At 42.6% G+C, this 25,765-nt stretch overlaps 1 protein-coding gene across 3 annotated transcripts in view; it reads left to right on the top strand.

Moving 5' to 3' along the window:
* WASL (WASP like actin nucleation promoting factor) overlaps nt 1-19,900 on the top strand; it is a 619,654-nt gene extending 599,754 nt beyond the window's left edge. For all 3 annotated transcript variants that reach the window (XM_069629112.1, XM_069629113.1, XM_069629111.1), the window contains 3 exons: nt 156-679; nt 2,318-2,426; nt 17,404-19,900. In XM_069629112.1, coding sequence (XP_069485213.1) covers nt 156-679; nt 2,318-2,426; nt 17,404-17,465 — 695 coding nt within the window. In that variant the 3' untranslated portion in view covers nt 17,466-19,900. The remainder of the gene's footprint in view (nt 1-155; nt 680-2,317; nt 2,427-17,403) is intronic.
* Nucleotides 19,901-25,765: the final 5,865 nt, after the last annotated feature.

Genomic DNA, 25,765 nt, shown 5'->3' with positions numbered 1-25,765 from the left:
TGTGAGGAATCTAGCATAATTGTTGTATACGAACATGATGGGCTAATTGTAGTCTTAATAAAACCTATGCAAAATTTCAGTTTTGCTGTTAAAGATGTGCACCATTTGTGCAATGTATGTAATATTACTGAAATGTAGGTCTGTTTTTGTTTCAGCTCCTCCACCTCCTCCTTCGCGGGGTGGAGCACCACCACCTCCACCTCCACACAGTTCGGGTCCTCCACCACCTCCAGCTAGAGGTAGAGGAGTACCACCACCACCTCCACCTCCGTCCAGAGCTCCGACTGCAGCTCCTCCTCCACCTCCTCCTTTCAGACCTGGCACTTCTGTTCCCCCTCCTCCTCCAAACAGAGTGCATCCTCCACCACCTCAAGCACCCTCTGTTTCTACACCATGGGGCCCACCGCCACCACCACCTATGCCACCATCCGTGTGTGGAACGGTAGCACCTCCACCACCCCCTCCTCCTCCACCCCCTGGGCCTCCTCCCCCACCTGGACCCCCAGCTGATGGCGATTTTCAAGTTCCCGCTTCATCAGTTAATAAATCTGCACTCTTGGACCAGATCAGAGAAGGAGCTCAGCTCAAAAAAGTGGATCAGAAAGAAAATCGACCAGTATCTGGATTAGGAAGGGATGCACTGTTGGACCAAATAAGACAAGGCATACAATTGAAGTCTGTAAGTACCTGCTGTTTGCTTTGTATTTTTAGTCTGTTGTGAATGTTTAGGAGAATTATAGAAGAATGTGCTCTGAATTGAAGGTGAATTTAACTTTTTCATCAAATATCTATCAAACTATGCCTAGATATACAGAAACAAAGTATACAAGTTAAACTTTTTCAAATTAAGCTCTTATTCCAAGCAATTAATAGTTTAAAGGTACATTTTTAAAACTGAATATGGAGGAAAGGATAATAAATATAGCAAATATCAATCCATATAGTCACAGCATTTAAGTATCAGTATTTAGAAGTCAGTGGTTTCTGATGTCCCAAAGCACACTTTTCAATAGGCAGTGTCTGAATCCCAGAGCCCACTTTTCAGAGCATTCATTATGCAAGTTGTTTCAGAATTCTAAATGGGGCCATATATAGTGAATGGTTGTCTACTAATCCTTCATGTTGTGTATTGTCTCCACAACTTATTTCGCTATCGTTCTGTTTTCTCGCCGGTCGTCACTTCATTGATTAGATGTTTAAAAACGCAATTGGAAAACATTTTTGAATTACTTAGTCAAATGCATCAGTTCTGTTGATTTAAAATGTGAAGGTTAAAGAAGGAACATGTGTGTACACCTAGCTATCTGTAATCTCATTAATGCGTTGCATTAATGCATTGCAAGTAAACCGATCAACAAATGTGTCTAAATTAAGCTAACATTTTGTAAAAAGGTAAGGCATAATTTTAAAACCTAACGCATGTGAATGCACCTACATTTCAGACTGGTGCATTTCATCCAATTTTTTGCATTACATGTATTCTACGCCAGGCAATGATATTAAGCAAAATGTAAAAATAACCATGAAGCTCACGTCTAAGAGCAATTCAGGTCAATAAAGAAAAAAGGAAACTGACATATGTACATGTACCATTCTTGATCTTTCTTTGTATGCATTCTTTATATGGTAGATCTCTTATTCAACCCGTTAATACGTTTAACTTGTGAAAGTTTATTTCCTTACAAAATCTGTGGTGTGTAATACGTTGGAAAAAAGTCTTTGTGAATTGGGCAACGCAATACATGTGATAAGTATTTTTGCAGCCACTTTTATTTTAAGGCATTTCTGCACCTCTCAGTCTGTCATATATCTGATCAATATCCTTTTGACAATGGAATGACCGTAAATACATGTTTACGTTTCGCTGAATGTTGGAATACATACACTATGCTTTTCAATTGGACTTTAGATCTAGATAACAAGTGTGTACCTTTTCTGGAAATATTCTTTGTTCACATATTTCCCTTGCCTCTGGCATGGAAACCCATGCTTTGAGACCTATTCTACATCTGCCTGATACCTGTAGTATCAAATTGTATGGGAATCGTTTGCTCGACAAGTATGTTTTAACTTGTTACTATATTGCTTTTTTGTGCCCCACATACAAACTAGTTGATATTACATGTTTTGCTTAATTGATATCATTTAAATGCTGGACTGCACCAGCTTCTAAGTGCCGTACTGGGGATCAAACCCATGTTGCACCACTTCATCTTATTCCCAAGGCAAAAGCCGTTGCTATTCGTCTGCGGCCTCCGTTTTAAGTTCCAGTTTTATCTAGGCTAAACTAATGTTTTTAATGCTTTTCGTTTGTTAGGTACCCGATGGCATGGAAGCTTTGCCCTCCTCCCCGGCACCTACTTCAGGAATTGTGGGCGCTTTAATGGAAGTAATGCAGAAAAGAAGTAAAGCCATTCATTCTTCAGGTATGACGTTTGAACAACTTCACATGTCACATTTTCTTTTACATTCATTTTAGGAATAAAAACATCAGAAGCTTCCATATAATTTGCATTTGACTCTCCTTCTGATAACTTTGCTGCAAAATTACTTACTGGTTATTTTCCAGTAAACTTTTGACCTCCTCTGTTGATTTAAATTACTTTTATAAAGTACTATGTAAATGAGAAGACACTACATTTTACCTACATAAGGTATAAATGATCAATTCAATTAATCAAAAATGTACCCTAGTTTCATCTGAAGGGTGTGGAAAGTAGCAAAGGTTGATATGATTGGGGTCATAGAGAGCTTTATTCTGCAATTATTTAATTGATGTGTGGCAGTCTGTTAGAATTACATTGACTGGACATGTTAAGTACCTGGCTAATACAGGCTCTACTCCTATGGATCCCATACATCATGAAGGGATCATACTTCCAGTCAGGGCTTGAATAAACTCATTTGTGAGTTGCACTACCTTAACTCAGAATTCACATCCCTGTTCTAACAACAAATGCATTACTTGACTGCAACCCCTTGTGCCTGCAACTCTCTACCTGCTAGTGTTACACAAATAAATGGCTATCGGAGGCACACAAAATAGTTATGCTTAAATCATTTAAAATATCACCTTTGTTCAATATAACATTTCTCAGATCCTCTGCTTTGATTAACAATATTGCAAAACTAAATTCAAAAGGCCTCTAGGCAAAGAAAACGCGCATTTCCTTTGTAACAATCCTAAACATTCTTTGATTCCAGAAATTTGAAGCACTTTCATTCTCAAGTCTTTAAAATACTCAAAAAGTCTTTACAATCTAATATACTGCGCTAGAGCACTTGTAATCTACTACAAGCTAACTCTCCACTTAACTTAGTCACTTCTACTAATCTCCTTATGTACAGTAAAGTTACCAAATATATGAATCCTTTCCAGTTCCTGCTACAAAAATTGTAGAAAACAATGCCATATGCCCATGTCTTACTGTTAATTTCACATCTTCACTTGTAGTTTACTTCTTCCCTTGTGTTCAATAGGTCTACTCTAATTGTCTGAACAATCTTCTTGTAAGACTATTGTTTTTTTTTTTATTTTTACAGTCTTGCTTGTTACTTGATCTTCTCACAACCTACATTAAAGCGTCCACATTCTGTCAAGACTGTCATTCCTATTGTGTGTAATTACTAATGTGAACTGGAAAAGTTTATTTACTTTCCAATACATTTCTCTGGACCCTTTTTATACTGATTCTTTTTTTAACTTACTCTTTATTTATACTCTTCGTACAATCCAAATACTTTTCATGTTATCTTTTTATAAATTGTTCCTATTCATAATTGTTTTTTATTCTAATGGTCTCTCCTTTATTTCTAAAAAAAGGAACACAATTGGCTTCATTATGACCCTCCCGGTCCGGAAACAAATGTGCTGGTAACCTCACCGGCACCGTTGTTTCCGGACTGGCATATTATAGGTCTACCTGCCAGAGCCGCTGTACCCGACAGGTTTGACCCTGCCGGGCACAGTGGCCACAGTAGGTAGACCGGTCACAGAAGCACCGGCACCAATGGTGCCAGTGCTTCCGTGTCCCCAGTCCCCCTCGAATGGGGACTTCTATTTTTCCGGCACCTAACTTTACGGGCCGCCAGAGTTTTAATCTCCTAGTGGCAAAGGGAAGTCGGGCACCAGTAAATCTTTACAGATCCAGCGGCAACCCGCTGGGTTAACGCCGGACCCGTAATGAGGCCCAATGTTGGAGATATATAATCTTCATGTGCGTGTGTTAATCACATCCAACATGTAACACTCCTTTTAGCTGTTACTATCTTTTTATTTCTCCAATTCCCCCATGAGATCCTTATCACCTCTACCATGGTTTATTCATCATATACCTAGCAGCCTTATTGTGGTCTTTCTTGTTTACTTATAAATATATTACTTGTATTATCCAAAGACAAATTTACAGTATTTGGTTTATCTAATATTTTTCATTAAATTCTTCCACCGGCATGATAACAGCATGGTTATCTGTGTTCCCTCTGACTTGTGTGCCCTTTTGGATTTCAGTTTGTTCCTTCCACCTAAGCTAACCTCAGCAAAGGACTAGTAAGCAATCAGAGGAATGCCTTTCTTTCTCACAGCCATCTTATGTATAAAACACATCCCTCCTTTGTCATTGTAAAATGTTCCCTTCACGTAATAGTATCCTTATTAATTAATTCTGCAACTTTACCTTTTTTTATTTCATGTATTATCATAATAGCCGAACAACAATTAGTCTTAATTTATTGTTCTTGCTTTCACCACTTGACTGTCCACTGTATACTTCTTGCTTCTGGAACATAGCTCTCTCTTAATATACCATTACTAACTTTTTCCCTCGCCACAATATTGTTATTGCTGTTATTTTTTACGTGTCGCTTCATTATGTCCTGTAACTGAATACCCTTCTAATTAACAACAGTTTCCTATATCAGACTCATTTAAATGACAATAAAAGTGAATTTAGTTAATGGTTTTTGTGCACATCTTTGATGCTGCATGATTCAAAACGTATCGCTTCATGTCATTACTTCAGCTTTCTACTTTCTCTCTGGTATCACCTTGAATCTTATTTGGGCCAGAGAATTTAATAACATCCTCTTTTTCATTAATATGTGCCAATTTCCAATGTTTCGTTAATGGCTTTTTCTACATCATTCTGATAAATATCAAATGTTAATGAATTCTGTTTTTCAATGTCCTTATCGCAGTGCCAATGTTTTTTCCACAAATACATTTGATTGCATAAACCACGTATTTACTTTAACAATTTATACAATTCCAAATTATAATGTTGTATTGCCCTGTCTTCTACAGAATTGTGTATCCTTATCCGCATATTGCACATGCTAGAAGTACCACATTTGTGAAAACCTTTTTTGTCTAGCCACATTGGCTTCTGTTGTAGTTCTAGGTCATGTTGCAAAAAACTCAATGGTAGACCTGGAAAAGCTGGTGCTGTTTTATATATAATGACGAGATCTTTCATTGTTAATTAATGAGCGTATACACGACATGGCTGTGTGTATTGTAATTTGTTACAAACATTTCTCCCTTAGCATGCCCTTTTCATGAATTTTGGGTACTAATCTTTTTGTATTCCTCTGCTTTTTGTGCTTTACGTAAGCTGTTTTTCGTATACTCTTTCCAAAGACTCTTTTTCTAACAAAATTAACTCTTCATAGATTGTATTACATTTTCTCTTGGCTCTTGTAAATTCTCCTGTTGGTATGATATTTTTTTTGGAAACTAATGTGGTATTTGCTTCTGTTAGTTTTGTGTCTTTTTGTTTCAATACTAATTTTTATTAAGTATTTCCAGATCAATGTAGGTCACCCGTTCTTGGTTATGCGTGATGGTGCACTTGATTGCATATTGGATTGAATTCAGGAATTCAACAATCTCCAACAATTCTCTTTCTGAGCATTCCCATATTTGAAAAATGTTGTCTGTGTATCTCACCCACTTTATTATTTTATGTCTTGAATGCATCTATTTGAGTAATCGCTAGGAAATACATAAACAAATGTGTTACTGATGTGCCCATTGCGGCTCCATGTAATTGTCGGTAGATTTGACCATTAAATGCAAACCAATTATTTCCTAATATGTCCTCTAAAAGTTCTAATGAACGGGAACCTGGGTAAGCCCTGCCAGCTATTTGCACTCAATTGGAAGTGGAGCTAGCATAACAGACTCCATTTCAAACCCTACTAAAGCAGAAGTAATATTTTGATTAAGTATCAACATTAAACCTGGTCTGCTTAGAAATGCCTGGAGATTCAGTAAAGCATTAGTACATTTCACTCATTGTTGCTTGGTCATACATAACTTGTTCCTGGTGTTTACCAGTTTAGCTTTCCCCTGGGAAAAAAAGAACATTGTTGCTCATTTGAAATTCGGGGAGAAGGGTGTGTTTTATGAAGACATTATAGGAGGGGGACCAATGTGAAAAGTATTCTTTTGGTTCATTCCAACTGACCTCACTGTAAAAGGAAATGGCTGGGTCCAGCGAATGATGTAGTCCTTATTCTTGCCAATGGTGTTATCAGTTTTCAAGGCACAGATTTCCTGCATGTGTGCAGTGAAGTATACAACTAGATGGTGAATTCTAGCTAGGGCTGCAAACCAAAGGCTACAATGAGTGTGCAAATTATGGGAGGGGGAAAAGAAACAGGGTGCCACCTCTGAATTCAAACTAAGGATAAGAGTACAGATACATTGTTTAGTAGGCTGACCATGGATGTGAAGATGAACATCAAATCAGGCCACCCTAAAACTGCTGAGAGGCCCATTTGAACCGCTCAAAAGTCTTCTTCACTGCCAAGGAGATAGCATTCCACAGTGAGTTTGTATTATATGCCAACCTCATATTACACAATAGTGTTGTGTTGGATGATGCTAGGAGCCCCAATGCAAAGCTGGGTTGACCATATTTTTCATATGGGGCAGCATCTTCCTGAGTCTGGAAACGTGCACTTTGGCAAAATATCTTCGTCAGACTAAAGTGTTACATCTCCCAATTTCTGGTTATGGCGGTCAGTGTGACCTCAGTGAATATAACTGCAGGCAGAGAGAAGCACCCCTGGTACTGACCCAGGATGTGTCCTCCCCCCAAGACATCCCAGTGCAGGTCAGGGGAGTTGTTTTTAGAGTAACAGGCTTTGTGGTTTTGTAGTTAGGATGTCATTCCAAAGCGATGGTTTTATAATGGCAACTGTAGTAGGAATCAGGAACAGTAGGTTACTTAGCCAAGGAGCTCAGACCTGGAGAGAGGTTATAGAGTGCAGTGTAGGGACATCTAACCCAGAAGGCGGCACGAGCTAGGGATTGTTGTGAAGGAGCTGCTTGATTAGCCCATGGCAGTTTAAGTCCATCATTGTTGGAGAATACAAAAATATGAAATGTTGCTATCCCGCTAAAGCTGTGGCCAGACAGATATTGTTGAACTTGAGAGGTTGAAGAAGAGCCCTTAAAAGGCCTAAATGACCCTTGACTGGTGGGGAAACATGGACTGCAGCCTGAAAAGTCTAGAGGTGAAGGTGAGGGGTACAGCCTGCCCATATCAAAGTGGCCCCAAGCACACATGGGTGAAAGGATAAGTTCTTGGATCGTTGCAAGACTTTTACCCAGGCGATCCCGGTGTAATTGGGTGGAAACATAAGGTCTTGCCCTAGGAGGAATGGAAGATCCACAACAACATAAATCAAGTGAGCAACATATCTGCAAAATTAAAGTGCCAAAGACAAGTCTGCACTTTCCACTTTGCTATTTTCGGATCAACAAAAGAATAAAGCAAGTGTCACTACTCTACTACTTATGCCTCAGGTATTCTGTTGCTTCTGCCCCGATCACGGATACCAGTGTATTCGAAAAAAGTTCATTATCAGTACTAGAAGGACTTGTGTATATTTAAGCAAGTGACTAAGGATGTACTACCTTATCATTCCTGACAGAAAGCCAGGACCATCCTGCAGCTCCAGAGCAAGTTGACCAAGAAACCACTACCTTCCCTACAGACCCAACAATTCATTGTCTGAGCAGGCCAAGTTTAAATTGTCTGCTAGGTGATCAACAATAACAGAAAATAACCCTTTGCATAAAGGTTCAACTTCAGTCAGCTCTGCTTGAGTTTGTCTCTCTGAGGGGAGGTTCCCTAGTCCAACCCACTGTTATATTTATAAAAGAGCAGTCCTTTTTCTTGCATTCTGTTGGTTCTTTTGAGTAGTTCATGAAGGTCTTCTTCAGCAACAAGAGAAGTGTGGTATAAATACAAATAAATACGAATGCAAAATGTGTTCAAAACTTTAAAACCTGAAATGTTATTCACCCTCTCCAGTACTTTAAGCAGTAAAATATAAAATTGCAGGTGTTAGAGCCTGTAACTTATAATTAAACATACTTAAATTTCGAATATCCAAATTCTTTCATGTAACCATTGGCCCAAATATGAATTGTAGAAAGAATCCCAGCCCCTGAATTCTATGGGTGTTGATGAAAATGGACACAGCAATAGGATTACAACTCTATTTTTCTCCCACTCTGTTTCTTTTTATTTCATTCATATAGTTCGTATTCATCTGACTATTTCCAATTGTTTTCCCATTAGTACTGGGATGAGTTCCCTATGTTACATTCTGTCTTCAGTGGTACCGTTGCCGGGACCTGTAGGACTTTGGGCTCTGTCAGCGTCTTGGTAGCTATGCGTTTCCTTTCTGCCACATCTTTTTCATATGTATCCTGCTCTCATCTTGTGGCTAGAGCTGTTGCCGGAGCTCGCTTCGGGAGTTACTTCCTCCCACTGATGGCGTCAGGGTCATTGTGTGGGCTGGCTACCCACCACAATTGTGGAGTGGTCAGACCACCACAAAACTCTCGGTTCCATCTTGTTTGGATTGCCTCTGTTCTCGCATGCCAGTGTCCCAGCATTTCTCATTTCGTGCTCGCCCTGCTCTGGCTTATACACCTTCTGTGACCGCTCCGCCTCCTTCTGCTCTGTTACGTGCAGGAGGCTTCCCCCTGCTATTTTCGGCTTTGCGCCCTCTCTCAGCTTTCCACCTACTCGTGCTGTTACTTTGGCTAGTTGTCCCTTTTCAGCATCCTCGGCACAGTCCATTGGAGACTCTGATTTAAAGGCATAGCCTCCGCTATATAGCTTCACTTTATCTTCATGACACTATTGTTCTGGTGTGTTGGGTAAGTCCATATAAGCCATCACTTGGAGGGCATCAGGGCGTTCCTCATGGGAACGGGAGCCCTTCTCCCCAAAGGGGGAAGTCTCTCCTAGTGAGGTCCCACTTGACTCGACCCCTGTTGCGAAGCGGGCTCATCTCGCTAGCCTCACAGGGTGTGGGGTTCCCCCTTGGGGAGAAAGGACAAATTCCCACAGTTCGTCATCACTCCTAGAATTCTGCGATATCCCACTGCTGCAAGAATGCAAGGACATTCTAGCTACAGCATGAGTTTATTCCATGCATGTTACAGGAGTAAATGGGCATGGTTTTCCTGCTGGTGTAGAGCAGAGCTTTGACCCTTTCAACATTCAACCTATGGACGATGTGCCATATTTATCCTTGGCACATTCCTCCAAAAGAGTACACCACGCAGCAATCTCGCGCTTTCTCACTCTTCTTTCACACCCCCTTTGTGGTCTCACCGCTTGGTCAAAGAATTAATCAGAGGACTGTTCCGTTCCCACCGATCCGGCGGCTGGTCCTGGCCTGGGAGCTGAATGACGTTATCTCCAGGCTCATGAATCCTCCCTTCGAGCCTTTGCAAAATGCTTCTCTCAAGTTCTTGTCCGGGAAGACTGCTCTACTAGTCGCCATCACGTCAGCGAGACGTATGGCAGAGAGTTGTGCTTTTTCCTGCAAAGCCCCCTACCTGTTTTTTCAAAAGTCCAAAGTGGTGCTGCAAACTAACTAGTCATTTGTGCCCAAGGTTCCTTTAGTGTTTCACCTAAATAAGCCAGTCTTCTTCAGGTTGCGTTCTGCACTTGCAGAACGCTCTTGGCATTCTGTGGATGTAGTGCATGCTTTGCAATATCAGGTCTCCCGCGCAAAGTCATTCCGGAAGACCTCTCGGCTCTTTGTGACTTTCATTCCCTCTGGAATGAGAAAACAACTTTGTCAATTGCCAGGTCGATATCCTCCACCTGCATCTCCTTCTGTCAAGAAAAGGCTGGCAGGCAAGCCCAGGGCTCATTCTATGAGGGTGAAAGCTTCCCTCTCCAGGGTCCCCATGCTGGACAACTGCAGGGCCTCAGCCTGGAGATCTGTGCACACCTTTATATGGTTTTACTGTGTTGACTGGGATTCCACAGCTGAGTCAAGGGTCGGCCATGTGGTTCTGCGTAACCTGTTTGCGTAAGGTCAATGACTCCTGTGGTGAGTGTTTCTATAAGGAGCTCGCCGAAGCCCATTATGATTGTGTTACTGTTTTATAATCTATTCATGCACCATGTGAATCTATGAAAGATCCAATACTAGAGAAAGAATAAGTTACTTGCCTGCATCTCCTGTTCTTCAACATTGGTATCTTGCATAGATTCACATGCGACCCTTAGCTCTTTCTTGGCTCATATTGCCACTTTAAGTGCAGTATGCCAAATCTGAAGATGACCTCCAGGGGTGGAGCTAAGGGAGCCCTTTCTGTTGGCTGTAGGCAATATGAGCCAAAAGAACTGTAATAGAGTACTAAAGTTTGTTTTAAAAACAAACCGCTCTCTGCTACTGAACTCCCAGCCTGGTGATGGGGAATATTCATACAGCATGTGAATCTGTGAAAGATACCAATGCTAGAGAACAGGAATTACAGGTAAGTAACTTACTCCATACAGCACCCACAACAACTAACCATAATGCGTATTGTGGTAACACACTGCCTAATGGCAGCCTAGAAACAGTGCAACACCCAGAAAAGGGCAGGTTCACATATCTACATTCAATAGAATAAGTGTTAGTTTAGCACACACACACACAGTTAGGGTCCCTGTCATATGCCCTTTAAAGTAACCAAGAGCAGATCTGGTGCGCCTGAGTACACTGTTGTCTAAAAAGAGGACAAAGCTCTGAAGTAGTCAGAGCGCGGGTAAGGGGTAAAACCCATTTCAAGTGATGAGAGAGCCAAATTGGTTGACACTGCTTGAGATAGGGTTGTAGTTGTCGATGCAGAAGTCATAGGTTTCGACAAACTTACAAACGGCGTCCATCTACTCAAGTATGGTCTCAATGTCATTGAGAGAATCGGAATTCTACTCGATGTCGTCAATTTGCTCAACGCCCCTTTTGACGCCTTTGAAGGATCCTTCGATGCCCCGAGTGCCGATGGTGCAATCGTGGCATGAGGCTTCGATGGTCTCTACATAATCTGGGTCGACGAAGGCGTCAATGACGTCGTCTTATGTGTCGAAAGCACCTTTGACGACGATGACGCCGTCTTGTTCGAAGAGCCCTTGTCTCTACTCAAGGATTCATGACGCTCAAGGGTTTTTATTTGCCAAGGTTGACGACTCACAGCGTTTCTCTTTTTCGGGTCTTTCACCCGGGGTACACCTTCAGGCATCTTCGAGGGGGTCAAGGCCGCGTTCTCGAAGACCCTTAGCATTTTATTTTTGAAATTCATCCCACTTAGCTGTAGAGCTGTGTTTAGTGGGGCAGGTGACCCTTTCTGGTGAGTTGGAAGATTAAGAGGAAGGTCATCTATGACTCCTCTTTTTAGTATGTCTCGATCTGGATGAGTCGTGAGAAACACTACGAGATCTCGAGCGGGAATGTTTTCTCCGATGGCAAGGAGACGAATGTCTCAGCCGAGGACAATTTCAAAGCGTTACAAGATTTAATGATCTTACCTTTTTCCAGCTTCCCCCTACGCTCCCTCAAGGCTTCCGCCGTCATGGACATACATTCCTCACACTCGGAACACTGGTGCTCTGAGCCCAGGCACCACAGGCAGATTCTGTGAGGATCGGTTAACATCTTTTTTCCACAATCCTGGCATTTCTTGAAACCGGATCGCGGCGTTGATGAAGCGGACAAAGATGCCACGTAGATTTGAAGAATTTTTCAATAAAAATCGAAATTTAGGAAAGATTCACTGAGGAACCGAGCGTTGCATCTCCAAGGCTTACAGAGCATGGAAAAACAGAACAGAGCAACCGACGCTGCGCAAAACTAAATATACCTATGATGACATTGGCGCCAATACGGAGGCCTTCGAGGGACATCGACTCGAGGGACGTCGACGTGCAGCGCCCTCTACTGGAAGTGGATTTATCAAAGATAAGGAATACATGGGAGGACACAATCCATTCGGAAGACTGGTTTTAATACTACCTTCCAGTATGACGACAACACGTCTGACTGCATAGTTAGCAGCAATATAAAACTAAGCCACAACAGATTTTTAGTAGCAAGAAATAACTACAGTAACCTGATTAATGTAAGTTCCCAAAAGAGGGGCCACGTTGATCAAAGTTACTGGCTGACAGTAGTTAAAACATGACTCCCCTTAAATCCTCCACGAAGGCATAAGGGCAAGAAAATAACCACCTTTTTTTGCTTACTCCACCAACTGTTCTTGTTACTACACCAAAAGCTTAACTAAGCGACCCCAGGATTAACTCAACTGATCAGACAATCGAGAGACTTAAGAGGCGCAAGGATTTGCTTTGAGGCAGCCGCAAGGCGACATGTAACACTCCACAAAACACTCAAATAATACAATGAGTGACGGCCTTAATGCCCAAAAGTATGCAAGAAAACAGACTAAACGGGACTTTCTCCCCAACGCACAAAATTGCTCACACACAAGATCCCCGACTTTGTCCTTTTGGCAAACAAACAATCAGGGTGCAGTGTGCCACCTTTTCTTACAAGTAGTGGACTGCAACACAGCATTGGAATTTGGGGAGAAATGATATTTGCACTCGGGAAAGAGACTGACCAATCACAATCTGCCTTTCCTGGGTGCGATTGTGCCTTCACCGCCCGCACCCGACAGGGAAAAAAAGACTGCAAAAAAAGTCTGCTATTAAAATAGAAAATGGGGCATGTCCCTTTTTCGGATGACAGTGTACATTTTGGAACATGTTTTCCATGGCCGCCGTCATCCGAAAATTTACTTAGTTCCCTTTCCATGTTAATGGCAGTAGCCTGTTAAAAAAATAAAAAAAGATTCCAACAGGAGATGGGCTCCCGTTGAATATCGTTCATGCCCCGGCTGGGGGGCGGACATGGGCTTTAATGGCCTGCAGCCCAAGCAGAGGCCCTGGCGAAAGCTAAGGCTGGTGGGCTATTAAAGCCCATGTCTGCCCCCCAGCCAGGGTGAGAAAGCTATACATGAAGAGCATAACAGAAATGCTTAGCTTAAGTGTGGCTCTTTAGTCTCAATATTTGAGAATCCCAAAAGGAAACTTACTGGTAATGTGCCTTTGCAAGTAGAGCGGTGAAACAGCAGACAACTCAGTTCAGAAAAGTCAGAGGGCAGCCAGCTAAAAGGGGCCAGAGACGATTTAACCATGGTGGATGGGTCAAAGGTACCAAGTCTGCATCAGCAGGTGCTGCCTTACCCTCAGCATCTGCATCAGCCGCTCCAAAACCCCTCTGAGGTCTCTCCTCACGAAATACCAGTAGGAGGCAGGTTAACTCAACATCTGACAGAATGGCAGGCTATTACGTCAGATGCTGGGGCATTGGAAACAATTGCCCAGGGTTACTGCCTGCCTTTCCTAACACACCTCAGTCATCCACCTGGGAGCAACAGATCAGCTCCTTATGCAGGAGATGTTGGACCTGCTAGAGAAAGGTGCCATAGAACCGGTACCTGTAGCGGAGAGGAACAAGTGTTGGTACTCCCCTTACTTCCTGATACCAAAAAAGGACGGAGGTTTGAGACCCATCTTGGATTTACGAGAATTGAACTAATTGCTCAGGAAGGACAAGTTTTAGATGGTAACCCTTTCTATGATCCTTCAGGCCCTCCAGATTCAGGATTGGTGGGTATCTCTAGACCTTCAGGATGCTTACTTTCATGTGCCTATCCATCTCAAGCACAGAAAGTACCCGAGGTTCACCATTGGCAGCTCTCGCAATCAATTCCAGGTTCTGCCATTTGGGCTAACCTCCACCCGAGGTTCTGAACCAAGTTAATGATGGTCGTGGCAGCAAGTCTAAGGAGGGGAGGGATTCATGTCTACCCCTACCTGGACGACTAGTTGATCAGAGCAGTGTCTCCAGGACAAGCTCAGATCCATCAAGATTGTTTGCCACTCCCTCCACAAGCTGGGCTTCTCCCTCAGTCACAGATGATACCATCAGAGACTCCAGTACATTGGAGCAGTCCTGAACACATCCCTGGGAAAAGCCTCGCCACCAGAGGTGAGGGCTGAAGATATTCTACAGATGGTGAACAGATTTCATAATGCCCAGCGTCTACCAGCCTTCTATTTTTTTGAGGTTGCTCGGCCTCATGGCATCCTGCATTTTTCTAGTGCCAGAGGCTCGCCTGAGAATGAGATCTCTCCACTGGGCGCTCAGGACTCAGTGGTCGCAATTCTCAGGAAGGATGTCAGAGCTCCTACAAATCTCAGAGTAGCACGAACTTCAGTGATGGGCCTGTCGGGAGAACATCTTGAAAGGAGAACCGTTTTGGCAACCATGGCCGGAGATAACAGTAGTCACGGATGCCTCACTCACCGGGTGGGGAGCCCATACCAACGACTTAACCATCAGCGGTCATTGCTCTCCATCGGAGTCCAGACTACACATCAACCTATTAGAGCTGAGAGCAATCAAACTAGCACTGAAAGCTTTTCTGCCATCAGTACAGGGAAAAAATGTCCTGATAATGACGGACAACACAGTAGTCATGCACTATCTCAACAAAAGAGGCTTAGGGTCATTGCCACTGTGCAGAGAGGCAATGCAGCTCTGGTTCTGGGCAATTCAAGAAGGAATCTCTCCATCGGCAGTTCACCTAGCCGGAGAGAAGAACACGGCAGCGGACGCTCTGAGCAGGCAGACCAGTCTCCCACAAGTGGGAACTAGCTAAGGAAGTCCTTCAAGAAATCTTCACCCTTTGGGGAACCCCTCATGTAGATCTGTTTACGAGTGTCAACAGGAAATGCGAACGATACTGCTCAAGGGAATTTCCCCCGAGAGGAGCTCTATGAGATGCGTTTGTGGTGTACTGGAAGTTTCCACTTCTGTACGCGTTTCCTCCAGTCCTCATCATTCCTCACGTAATAAGGAGGCTCAGGAATTTCCAAAAACCCATGATTCTAATTGCCCTGGATTGAGCCAGAAGAACGTGGTCCCCGGATCGATCTTCTAGACATGTCCATCTGTCCTCCGATTCATCTTCCACAAAGAGAGAGGATCTTCTCTCGCAAGAGGAAGGTCAGGTTCTCCATCCGGATATCAGGACTCTCAACCTTCACACTTGGTTTCTGAAAGGTTGAGATACAAAGATTGGGACCTCCCGGATGACGTAATGGGTAATGGAGGTGTTGCTTTCGGCCAGAAGGCCAGCAACTAAATCTTTATATCGCTGCCGTTGGAACATGTTCTGCAGCTGGTGTAGAAATAAGGATTTTGACCCTTTCTCATGTAGTACACCCATGGTGTTCTCTTTCCAGCTATATTTGGTAAAATGCAGGAGTTACAGTTGGCACAATCAAGGGTTACCTTGCTGTATTCTCAATCTTTAAACGGAGAGCTGAAGAACCCTTTTATTTCAAGTTGTCTTTAGTCATTCAGTTTTTGAAAGAGTTGACTCATGTCTTTCCCCCAACTCCTTTTCAGGTTCCCCTGTGGGATTTAAATCCAATCTTAAAATTCCTAATGGGCACTCCATTTGAACCTCTTCATTCCTGTCCATTAAGGTTGCTCAATCTAAAAACAGTCTTCCTAGTGAGTTTAACTTCTGCCAGAAGAGGGAGCGAACTACAAGCTTTATCTTGCAAACCTCCACATACCATCTTTCACAAAGATAAAGTAGTTCAAGTGAACCCGAATTTCTTCCCAAATGTTGTCTCAGAATTTCATATCACACAAAAAATAACCTTGCCTTCATTTTACCCTCCTCCTCACCCAAGGAAAGAGGAAGAGAGATTGCACAGGCTGGATCCAAGGCATGCCTTGAGTTTTTACATTAACAGATTTGCAAGGTTTAGGCAAGCAGGTCAGTTGTTTGTGGGGTATGCAGGACATAAACTAGGTTTACCTATCACAAAACAGACCATCTCAAGATGGATAATGCTAACCATCATAGAGTGCTATAAATTGCCAGGAAAGATCCTCAACAACACCTCCGGGCTCATTAAACCAGGGATATCTAAGCCTCTTCAGCTCTCCAAAGAGGAATTCAAATTAAAGACATCTGTGTGGCTGCCACATGGTCGTCCGCTCATACTTTCACCAAATTCTACAGTCTAGCTTCCTCCACTAGCCAGGAGACTAAATTTGGGAAAGCTGTGTTGCACTCTGTGCATTCTTAGAAAGTCACTAAATTTTACTTCCGCCTTCTGTACACTTCACTGCTTTGGGAGTCTATCAAAGATGAGGAATACATGGGAGGACACAATCCATTCGAAGAACAAGTTACTTACCAACTGTAACGTTCTTTCGGCTGGATGTTCCTCCCACGTATTCCTTAATGTAAAACTTCCCTTGTAGTTGCAGCCTACGCGCCTTCAAGGGTACTAACCATCTCATACTGGACAAACAGCACCTCAAAATGGAAGTGAGCCATGGACGCTGCACTAGACAATATATAACTATTATGACGTTGGCGCCGATACGGAGGCCTTCGAGGGACACAGACGCACAGCACCCTCTACTGGGGAAAAAATTTCCGAGGCCAGCAAGCTGGAAGTGGATTTATCAACGATAAGGAATACGTGGGAGGAACATCCAGTTGAAAGAACGTTACTGTTGGTAATTAACTTGTTCTTCTCCATCCATACTCTAAACTATTCTATAGAATGTTTATATAGCACCAACTCGCCCACAGTTCTCGGAGCGCTCACAAGAACATACAACAAAAAAGAAGACCTAGGCATCATGCAACTAACAAATCAGGTGTTAGTTTACTAACCAGATTTGTTTGCCATGAGTGCAGGAGAAAGCCTGCAGTTCTTACTATAATTTGTGCGTTTTACAAACAACTGAGACTACCTTAGCTTAATCTCTTACCTGTATTTTTTACAAGCTGCCAACAAATTCTCTTCAGCTTTTCCTATTATAGTCGGTTCAGGATATTGAAAATAAGATACGTGGTGTGGTGGTGAGGGGATAAGTGGCAGTGTGAATGAAATGTGAAAGTCCGAGTTAATAAGGGATCTTAGAAACTTAAATGATGGATAGTCTTATCTGGGAAACAGTAAATATGGTGACTTTTTTTTCTCCCTTTTTATTTAGATGAAGATGAGGACGAAGATGATGAGGAAGATTTTGAGGATGACGACGAATGGGATGATTGATCTATATATATATATATGAATACATACATGCATATATATGAATATATAATATATATTTTTTTTAAGGTGAATGAATACTAAGCACTACTTTCTGTCTGAATACTGTAAAATTATCATGTAAATGTTCTACCAATTTGCTGTATATTTTTGTTCCCTTCTCGCTTTTTTAATAAGCTGTGCAATACCTCAATTTGATCTGTAACATTTTGTCCTAACCATCTGAAATTCTTCCTTTGATCATCGAGCACAAGTGTTTCTCACTATACTGGTATGTAAATGTTTCATTCCATTAACAAAATAAGGGAGTTTCGATGTAATGTAGGAGACTGACAAAACACTAATTGTTAGTAATAATGCAACAAAGAAAAACACTATTTTCATAACTTACTTTTTCTGTAACTAGATTTTCTTATAAAAAAAAAGACCCTCTTAATAGCACTACATTATTTTTAAATGATGCTGAACTTTTTGTTTAACCCGTTCAATAGAAGTGCCACTGTTGCATTGAACGACAAGGATGATGTCATTTTTGCACGGTTTTTAGAACACTAAATATCTGCAAAACAATTTCTTTAAATCACTACCTTAAATCACAGCGGCTGGCATTAACTGACACTGTTTTAGACCATTCTGCTGTTAGACGGTAGCAATATTCCGAATGTACAATGTTCAGGCTGTTTTACATTGGCACAACATCTTTAATTTTATCCTTGTGATATGTTTTCGAATTAAAGTGGCTATTCTTTCATGGCAGCAGGTTGGATCTTGCAAAATTGTTTGAATCTGGCAGGTTTTATGGTGGCCTTCGTTCACAATCGATCTGTTTAGACTATTACTCTGCAGCATGTTAGTAAAGTTTTCATCGTGATTGGAGGCTGCAGACCTTCAGTCGTTTCAGTAATATTAAATGCATTTTAAAAGTTGCTGAATTTTGGTGAAGCAAGATGAAGCATAATAGTTTGATCGTAGTTTACTTGCTATTGGGTCCCTTAAAAACTGCATATGTAGAACACTAAACATTTAAAACGATTTTCATTTGCGGACGTTGCTTAAAAATGTATAATTAAATAACATGTAATTATCATTATGACCTGCATTGAAATGTTTACAATCAAAGTGTAGTTTAAGTATCATTAACCTGGAAAAAACAGAAGAAATATAATCTGAAAAAGGAAAACGCAGGGTTACATTACGTAAAGTAAATGATTGTGACTGATGTAATGCAAAGGATTTTCAGATTTAGAATGCGCACCAGGACCCTGACGCTTCAAAGTGCACCTCACTCAGTAATGCTGAAACATTGTTCTACTGAATGTGTTTATACCGTTGGTTGTAGAAAAGGTGTTTGGTAAAAGAACACTACACAACATGTACATAAACATGTCCTCGTGTAATGAAGCTGCTATGCAAACAAATCCATTGACTGCACCTTGCTTCAACATTTAAAGGGCATATTCTTAACAAACTTAAGTTAATTTGATCTTAATAGGCTGGGCCTGTGTGATCTGCCTTGAGTGAATTTCCCCAAATATTCTATTTTTCTTGCATAATTGTGTGTACAGTTGTGACGTACCAAGTTGTCTCACTTAAACTGATTTGCAGGTCTAAATGCATGCACTTTTCGAGCAACCTTTCATAGCGCTTGATTTATACGAAGCTAAAAACATGGTGTGGGTTGAGAAATATACTATACTACAGGTTCTCCAATGGGTGTTCATGATTTTTAACTTGCCTTTTAGTCAGTTCGTATATTTCGTAATTTTACACAAAGGGTCCAGTAGTTTCCTTACCACAGATGTACCTACAGTAAAATGAAGAGCATGAATTCTGTTCTAATGCTCCAGGGGTATGTTAAATCCTCAATGTTACATCCCAGAGATGTCTGAAATATAGTTGTATACCCAGGGAAGAATCCTTCAGTCTTAACTCTATTGACCCCATTAACTTCCTGGATGATTTTAAGAACTGGTGTTTTATGCCAGTGGTGTTCCTGCAGAAGAAGATATGGTTGTTTATTTTAAAACGCACCGTTGGATAGTCTATAAAGACATATTGGCTAAAAGTACCCCATCTATGCATTTTTGCACTCTTATCCGTTGCATTGTGGGCAGAAGATAGTGTTTCATGATCTTTGGATTACTTTGACTCTTATGAAAGAAAGCCACCACTATACACCAGTTAAAGGCTTAGTTCTTCAAAGCCTTTGCATTTAACAAATAATCCTTTTAGCATGATGCTTTTGCATCTTTCTATTATATGCCTATACCTTATCAGCTAATCACTTATTGTATGGATGAATTCTGCAAGGGCATATTAATCGGTTGTTTGCCTTCAACAAACTTCGTTTGTATGTATTTTTTTTAAATGTACAGTGAATAGGATGTTGCACTGGTGGCAACTCATCACGGAGCATAATAAAATGTATTTGGTCCCGACGGTGTGGTCTGTTTCTGCCAACCATAGTCCAGTATTTTGTGCACACAAATAGGAAGGACAGGTGCAGCCTATGTGCTCTAGATATTCTGTCTGTTGCAATAGGATCACAAAGCATGTATTATTAGTTCAGAACTCAGTAGCTCGCATGTCTATGGACATTTGGCTCATAGCACTAAAGAATCACAATGATTTGCTAAATATAGCAATCTGGCAAGTGTAACAGCTGGTCATCAGCTCCCTGCTGAGCAACTTGTGTTTCAAGCAAATGTATGATGCATTGCCATTTCAAGGACAAACTACTGACATGCTCTTTTGTGCTAGTACAAAGCCTGGTTCCAGAAAACATTACCTGATCTGGTGTAGAAGCAAAGAAGAGTCTAAACAGAAATGCTGTTTTCAATGCTTTGAGATCTGGTCAATTATGGCAACTATAACCACCAAGTTTAAATTAACTTTTTCATAACTGGGAAGATTTGTGGGGTGGGAGAGGTTGAGTTTTAGAAGAAATGTGAAATTGAAATTATCTTTGTAAGGAAGGTTTTATTGAAGCCCTTTGATATTGGGTTGAAGATCATCATGTGCAGCGTGTCCACCAAGTTTGTCCAAACTCATTCAGCAGAAATGTGGCAGTGAGTCTGGATTCACTCTTGGAAGTGAAGAGTTCTGGTACCAGGGTACATTTCCACACAAACACGCAAAAATAAAATTCACAGTTTATGCTGAAAAATACATAATATTCATACAAGTATCTTTTAAAAAGAAAAGGGGTCAGAAAGAATCCCTCTTGCATGTAGAAACAGTAGAAAAGGACAGGTACACAGTTGCACAATTCTTTCAACTTTCAAATGCTTCAGGGTGAGTCGAGTTATCAAAACTAATCATAAAGTCACACAAAAGCATACAAATACAGGGAAGGATACATAGGTAGGATGAGCATTTCTAGCTGGTTCATTCAAACAGACTACACAACAAAATGGCAGTGGTGTAGAATTTGTAATATTCATTGGCAATCCAAGAGCCATTGTGTATGGGCAATTGGCTACAAATGTGGCAAAAAGGCTACAGGAAGAGGTACCTAATAACAAAACATGTACTTGAAGCGACATAGCTCCTGTAGAAATTGTAATGCACAGGAAAAATATAGGGCCTTTGCTCTTACTGAAAATTGCTCATCGAATTAAGTACTCGTCTTGGCGTCCAAGTGTACCCTGGAGTATGATCTCAGGTCTTGGCAGGACCTACTCCACTCTTTATTCTTTGGAGGTTAACACATTGAGAACCATTGATTAAGCAATAATGTACATTGGTATATTACATTACTACATACCACATTTGGCAGATGGATACAATGGGTGTTATTGGGTTTGGCAGTAGAAGCTTAGCACATTTTTTAAAATGGTGTTTTACATTTGGTTAATTGGCACTGGCAACCAGAGCCCAAGACCTGGGACTGCTCTGAATACACCACAGGCAGGGCAAGTTGGGCTGTGGTGCCTGGAGGGTGATACTGCTGATGTGATTCTGGCAAAATGGGCAACTACCCATTAGTACAAAATCAGTGTGTTGCAAGATTACTGTGCCTACCTTTTCGTGAATAGTATAAACATATGTGGCATCAACTGGAATTAAATGGCATTACTGTGACATTTCGAGGCTGCATTTATGTATGATGGCAGCATCTGCTATGTTGTGATGCACCTTACATAGTAGGTATGTTTCCCAGTTCCATTTGTGACACGTAGAGACAGTCTGATTTTTTATTTTTGCTTCTTATTGCATGCTGGAACTTGTAGTTTCGTTTTTCCCTTGCAATGGTGGGCCTATAAGTCCCAGCGGGCAGTGTGAAAAAAAAAAAGAAAAAACACTGGACTGGCTGAAAGATTCCACATGGAACCGTCCTTTTCTCCTGTATGGGGGTGTCTCACATGGATTTACATGAATTATCCCAGTCAGGCTAGTAATCCTCAGTAATATTAAAGCAATTTTGCTTTAAAGTTAAAACTGATTGTCGTTTTTATAGCCTATTGATGTCACTTTGGGGTCATACTGCCTCAGCCAATGGCATCTGTCCTCCTAAACTCCACCCATGTTGGCCATTCTAAGATTTTTTACTGCATGCTTTCATGTTGGGAGTTCTTGTTTCGCTCCTCGAAATATCGATAACTTTTTTGCCTATTTTTGTGAAAAATTGTCAATTTATTTTCTTCAGTCACGTTGTGACAACTGATGCCAGGGGTCCATGGTCGTGCAATATCCTTCCATCGTTGTATCTCGTCGTATCTCTGGACCGTGGGCGCCGCAGGCCCAGGCTTGGGCTTTCTGCATGCCATGGTGGATGCCACGAGAAAAAGCCTCTTCAAGGCCTGTAAAGATTGCGGCCTGAACAGCATCTTTTTCGAAGATCGACACCTCGTGCATCTACTGTTACATCCCAACCACGATGCGGATGGATGTTCCATATGCCAGGCCTTCTCCTCCAAGACTCGAAAGGACCACCATAGAAGGTTGATGGTGTGGTTTGGGTAGGGGAAGGGCTCTGACTTGGCCTCTGTGCACAGTCATGCCTCTTCCAATGTCAGCAGACTCAAAGAGCATGCACCCTCTGACAAGAAAAATTTGAGATCCTGTGAAATGCTAAGTCCATCTCACACTCCAACTTCGATGGTCGATGTGGAACCCATGTCTAAGAGACACTGATCGTCTTTGCCCTCCCTGTCGTTAGGAAGTCTACCTCCGAGTGGACAGGTTCCGTCTGCGAGGAAGAAGCTGATGCCACGGTCAAGCATATGACCTCGTCAACACGGACCGCGTCAAGGGACCCATCAGCAGTCACCATCATCGACCTACTCGTCGTCACGGACATAGTCGATGGAACTCGCAACAACCTCGTCTACCAAGCTCGTTACCCCGTCGATGACTTCGTCCAGGAAGACTAGTCTTCCATCGACTTCAATCCCATTGAGGGGCATGTCCACTACAGTCACTGTTGCCACAACACCTAGGCTTCTATCGGCAATATGAATAGCCCCAGTGATCTCCTCCTCCTTTTCTAGGGGCTCAAATTTGGAGTGTTTCTCCCTAGACCCACCAAGACTGCTCTGCTCTTCACCCTGTCTCCTCTGGTGCTTCACAGGATGTCATCCACAGTAATTCTCTCCTCCACACCTTCTGAGGAGGACCTACCAGAGACCAGAGGATTTTTAATCTGACCAAGAGTGTGGTCGGGCAGGGGGCGGGGGGGGGGGTTGGCGGGCTGATCCCATTTTGGGAGTGCCTCGGCAAGGGGCTTGACTATCTCACCAGCCATCTCGACCTCTTAGCCCTTCACCTCATGAACCAGGGGCCGGCTCCTGCAGCACCAAGGGTTGTCGGTGGACATTTTGACCCCTCTCCATATGCCGGTGTTAGAAATCCAGCAGCGTCTACCAGCTGCACCCATACCTGCTCCATCAAGGAGGCCTTCTCGAGCCCAGCTGACACACTCATCCAGTCCTGGCTACCCCTCAGCCATCGCCAGTTGCACACCGATACTGTGACGACCCAGGATACACATGGGACTCATGTGTTTGATGACTATGTTCCTGCAGAGGGGGATCCTTCTGACGTCTAGGTGCTCTCCAGGGATTCTCTGCCAGGCGAGATCAGTTTGTTTCATTCAATGATCTCACAGGCGGTGAAGCTGTTCAGCCTCATGCCCGAAGAAAAAGGAATGTTTCCTTTTTGAGCGGTGGGAGTTCTCCAAGAGAACTATTGTTTCAGTTCACCTTCTGGGTGACGTTTTGGGGGATGGCCTGTTGGTGAAGAAGACCCCTAGCATGACCCATGCTTGAAGGGATCGTTTGGAGAAGAAATACTGGCTCCCAGACACAGCCCCGAAGTGCCTCAGATCTCATCCATCACTGGACTCTGTGGTCTCTGCTACGGTTCGAAAAAAGTCCTCTAACCCATCTTCTTCTTCTATGGAACCTCCTGGTCAGGAGGTTAAGATGCTAGATGTGACTGGGAAGTGCATCATCACATTGGCAGCGTCTACTATCAAAGCCGCCAACGCCTTAGCCTTTCTCTCGAGGTATGACAGAGCTTTGTTATAAGTTGGGACTCGTCCTCGACTTCTTCCTGGAGGACATTAACGTGGGAGCCCTAGCGTTCCCCAAGGGAGAGGTAGCCTCCGACCATGCGATTAACATTGCCCTTGCATTGCGGATTCAGGATATCGGCAGATGGGCAATGGAGTGGCCCTACGCTGCCAAGGTTGGCCCAAGGTCACTAACGTCTGTACAGATGTGCAGACGAAGGTGGTAGACCTGCCATTCGATGGTGATTGCCTTTTCGGGAAGGCAGTCGACGACACCCTGCAGGCCATAAAAACAGACACTGAGACAGCATGTTCATTGGGTGCACTCGAGGCGATCCTTTTGTTCCTCTAAAGGGAAATTCTTGAGGTCCCCCCCAAAGGGTTCACCTTGCCCCATCACCAGCCCTTTCCATTCAACCACCCAGGAGGCCTATAGGGAACGTTCCAAGGCCCGACCAACTAGAGAAAGGACATTTCCGGGTGACCCATGACTTGGAGGATGCTTACACCCACATCCTCATTCATCGCAAACACCCAAGGTTCCTGTGTTTGGTCTTTCAAAGCTACTATTTCCACTTTAACTTGTCAAGGGGATCATTACCAGTTCAAAGCCCTGCTGTTCGGCCTGAAGTTGGCCCCAAGGGTATTCACCAAGTGTTTGGCTCCACTAGCAGCGCACTTGCGTCGCAAGGAAATCTGCATCTAGCCTTACTAAGACGATTGGCTGATCCGATCCCACTCTTACGAGCTGGTAATCCAGCACACTGCTGAGACCATCCAGACCCTAACTTCTCTGGGATTCTCGATAAATTATCAGAAATCCTGCGTAGTACCATCGCAGAACATTTTATTTCTGGGATCCCCCTTCAACACACTCTTGAGTCTAGCAGCTCCATCGGAAGAGGGAGTGAAGGCCATCCTGGGAAATGTCCAACGGCTGTCCACAGCTTAACTTGCAACAGTCAGTTCCATCAAGTCCCTGCTGGGGGGTGATGTCCTTGCATCCATCTGGTTCCCCTTTGCAGACTACAGTTCAAAATGCTTTCTCCAACAAAATTGTCTTTAGCATACACACAAATAATATAACATATTTCAGTACAATTATTACACATCCAATATAAACATTTAAAATCTCCTAAAAGGTCAATTCGTCACATACTAACATTTGTTAAAAAAGCTTGTGAACTGACATATATTAAAATACAATTGATAAAATAAAAGTAGCAACAGAATAAAATCAGCCATTGTTTCATCGCTTAATCAAATGGTTCCTACAAGACCATCTGTAAATCTTGCCCTAAAGTGCGTCGATGTTTTCAGTAGATTTGATGGAGTGGGGTGGGGGGGGGGGGGGGTGGTGCGGGGGGTATTGTATCAAACCTTTCCACTCAACATTTGCCCACGAGTTCCAGGATTACTTCCTTAATTTAAATACAGAACAGGAGCGGGGCAAGGACACAGCCTTGCCGCATGCCCCTGTCACCCCTGAACTGGTCGGTAGTTTCTCTTGCAAGTCCCCACCTCATGACAACTGGATTGTCTGTGTGAAGCTGGCAAATGACAGCGAGCAGCGTATCGGGCAACTCCTGTCGGCTAGTATTCACCAAAGCTGGTCTCTTGATGCACAATAGAACGCAGTCTGAAGATCTATAAAGAGAGCGTACACCCTCATTTTGTTCAATATTGTATGTTTTTATAAACTGAAAGACAGACGAGCAAAAGCATTGATCTATAGTGCTGGTGCCCTACGGGAAACCAGCCTGTAGGTGGGGAATAAGGTTATTTGAAA

This window comes from Ambystoma mexicanum, chromosome 12 (genome assembly GCF_040938575.1).
Source record: "Ambystoma mexicanum isolate Mex_15411 chromosome 12, UKY_AmexF1_1, whole genome shotgun sequence".
In the NCBI taxonomy this organism is placed as follows: Eukaryota; Metazoa; Chordata; class Amphibia; order Caudata; family Ambystomatidae; genus Ambystoma; species Ambystoma mexicanum.
This window is presented reverse-complemented; position numbering and strand designations above follow the sequence as displayed.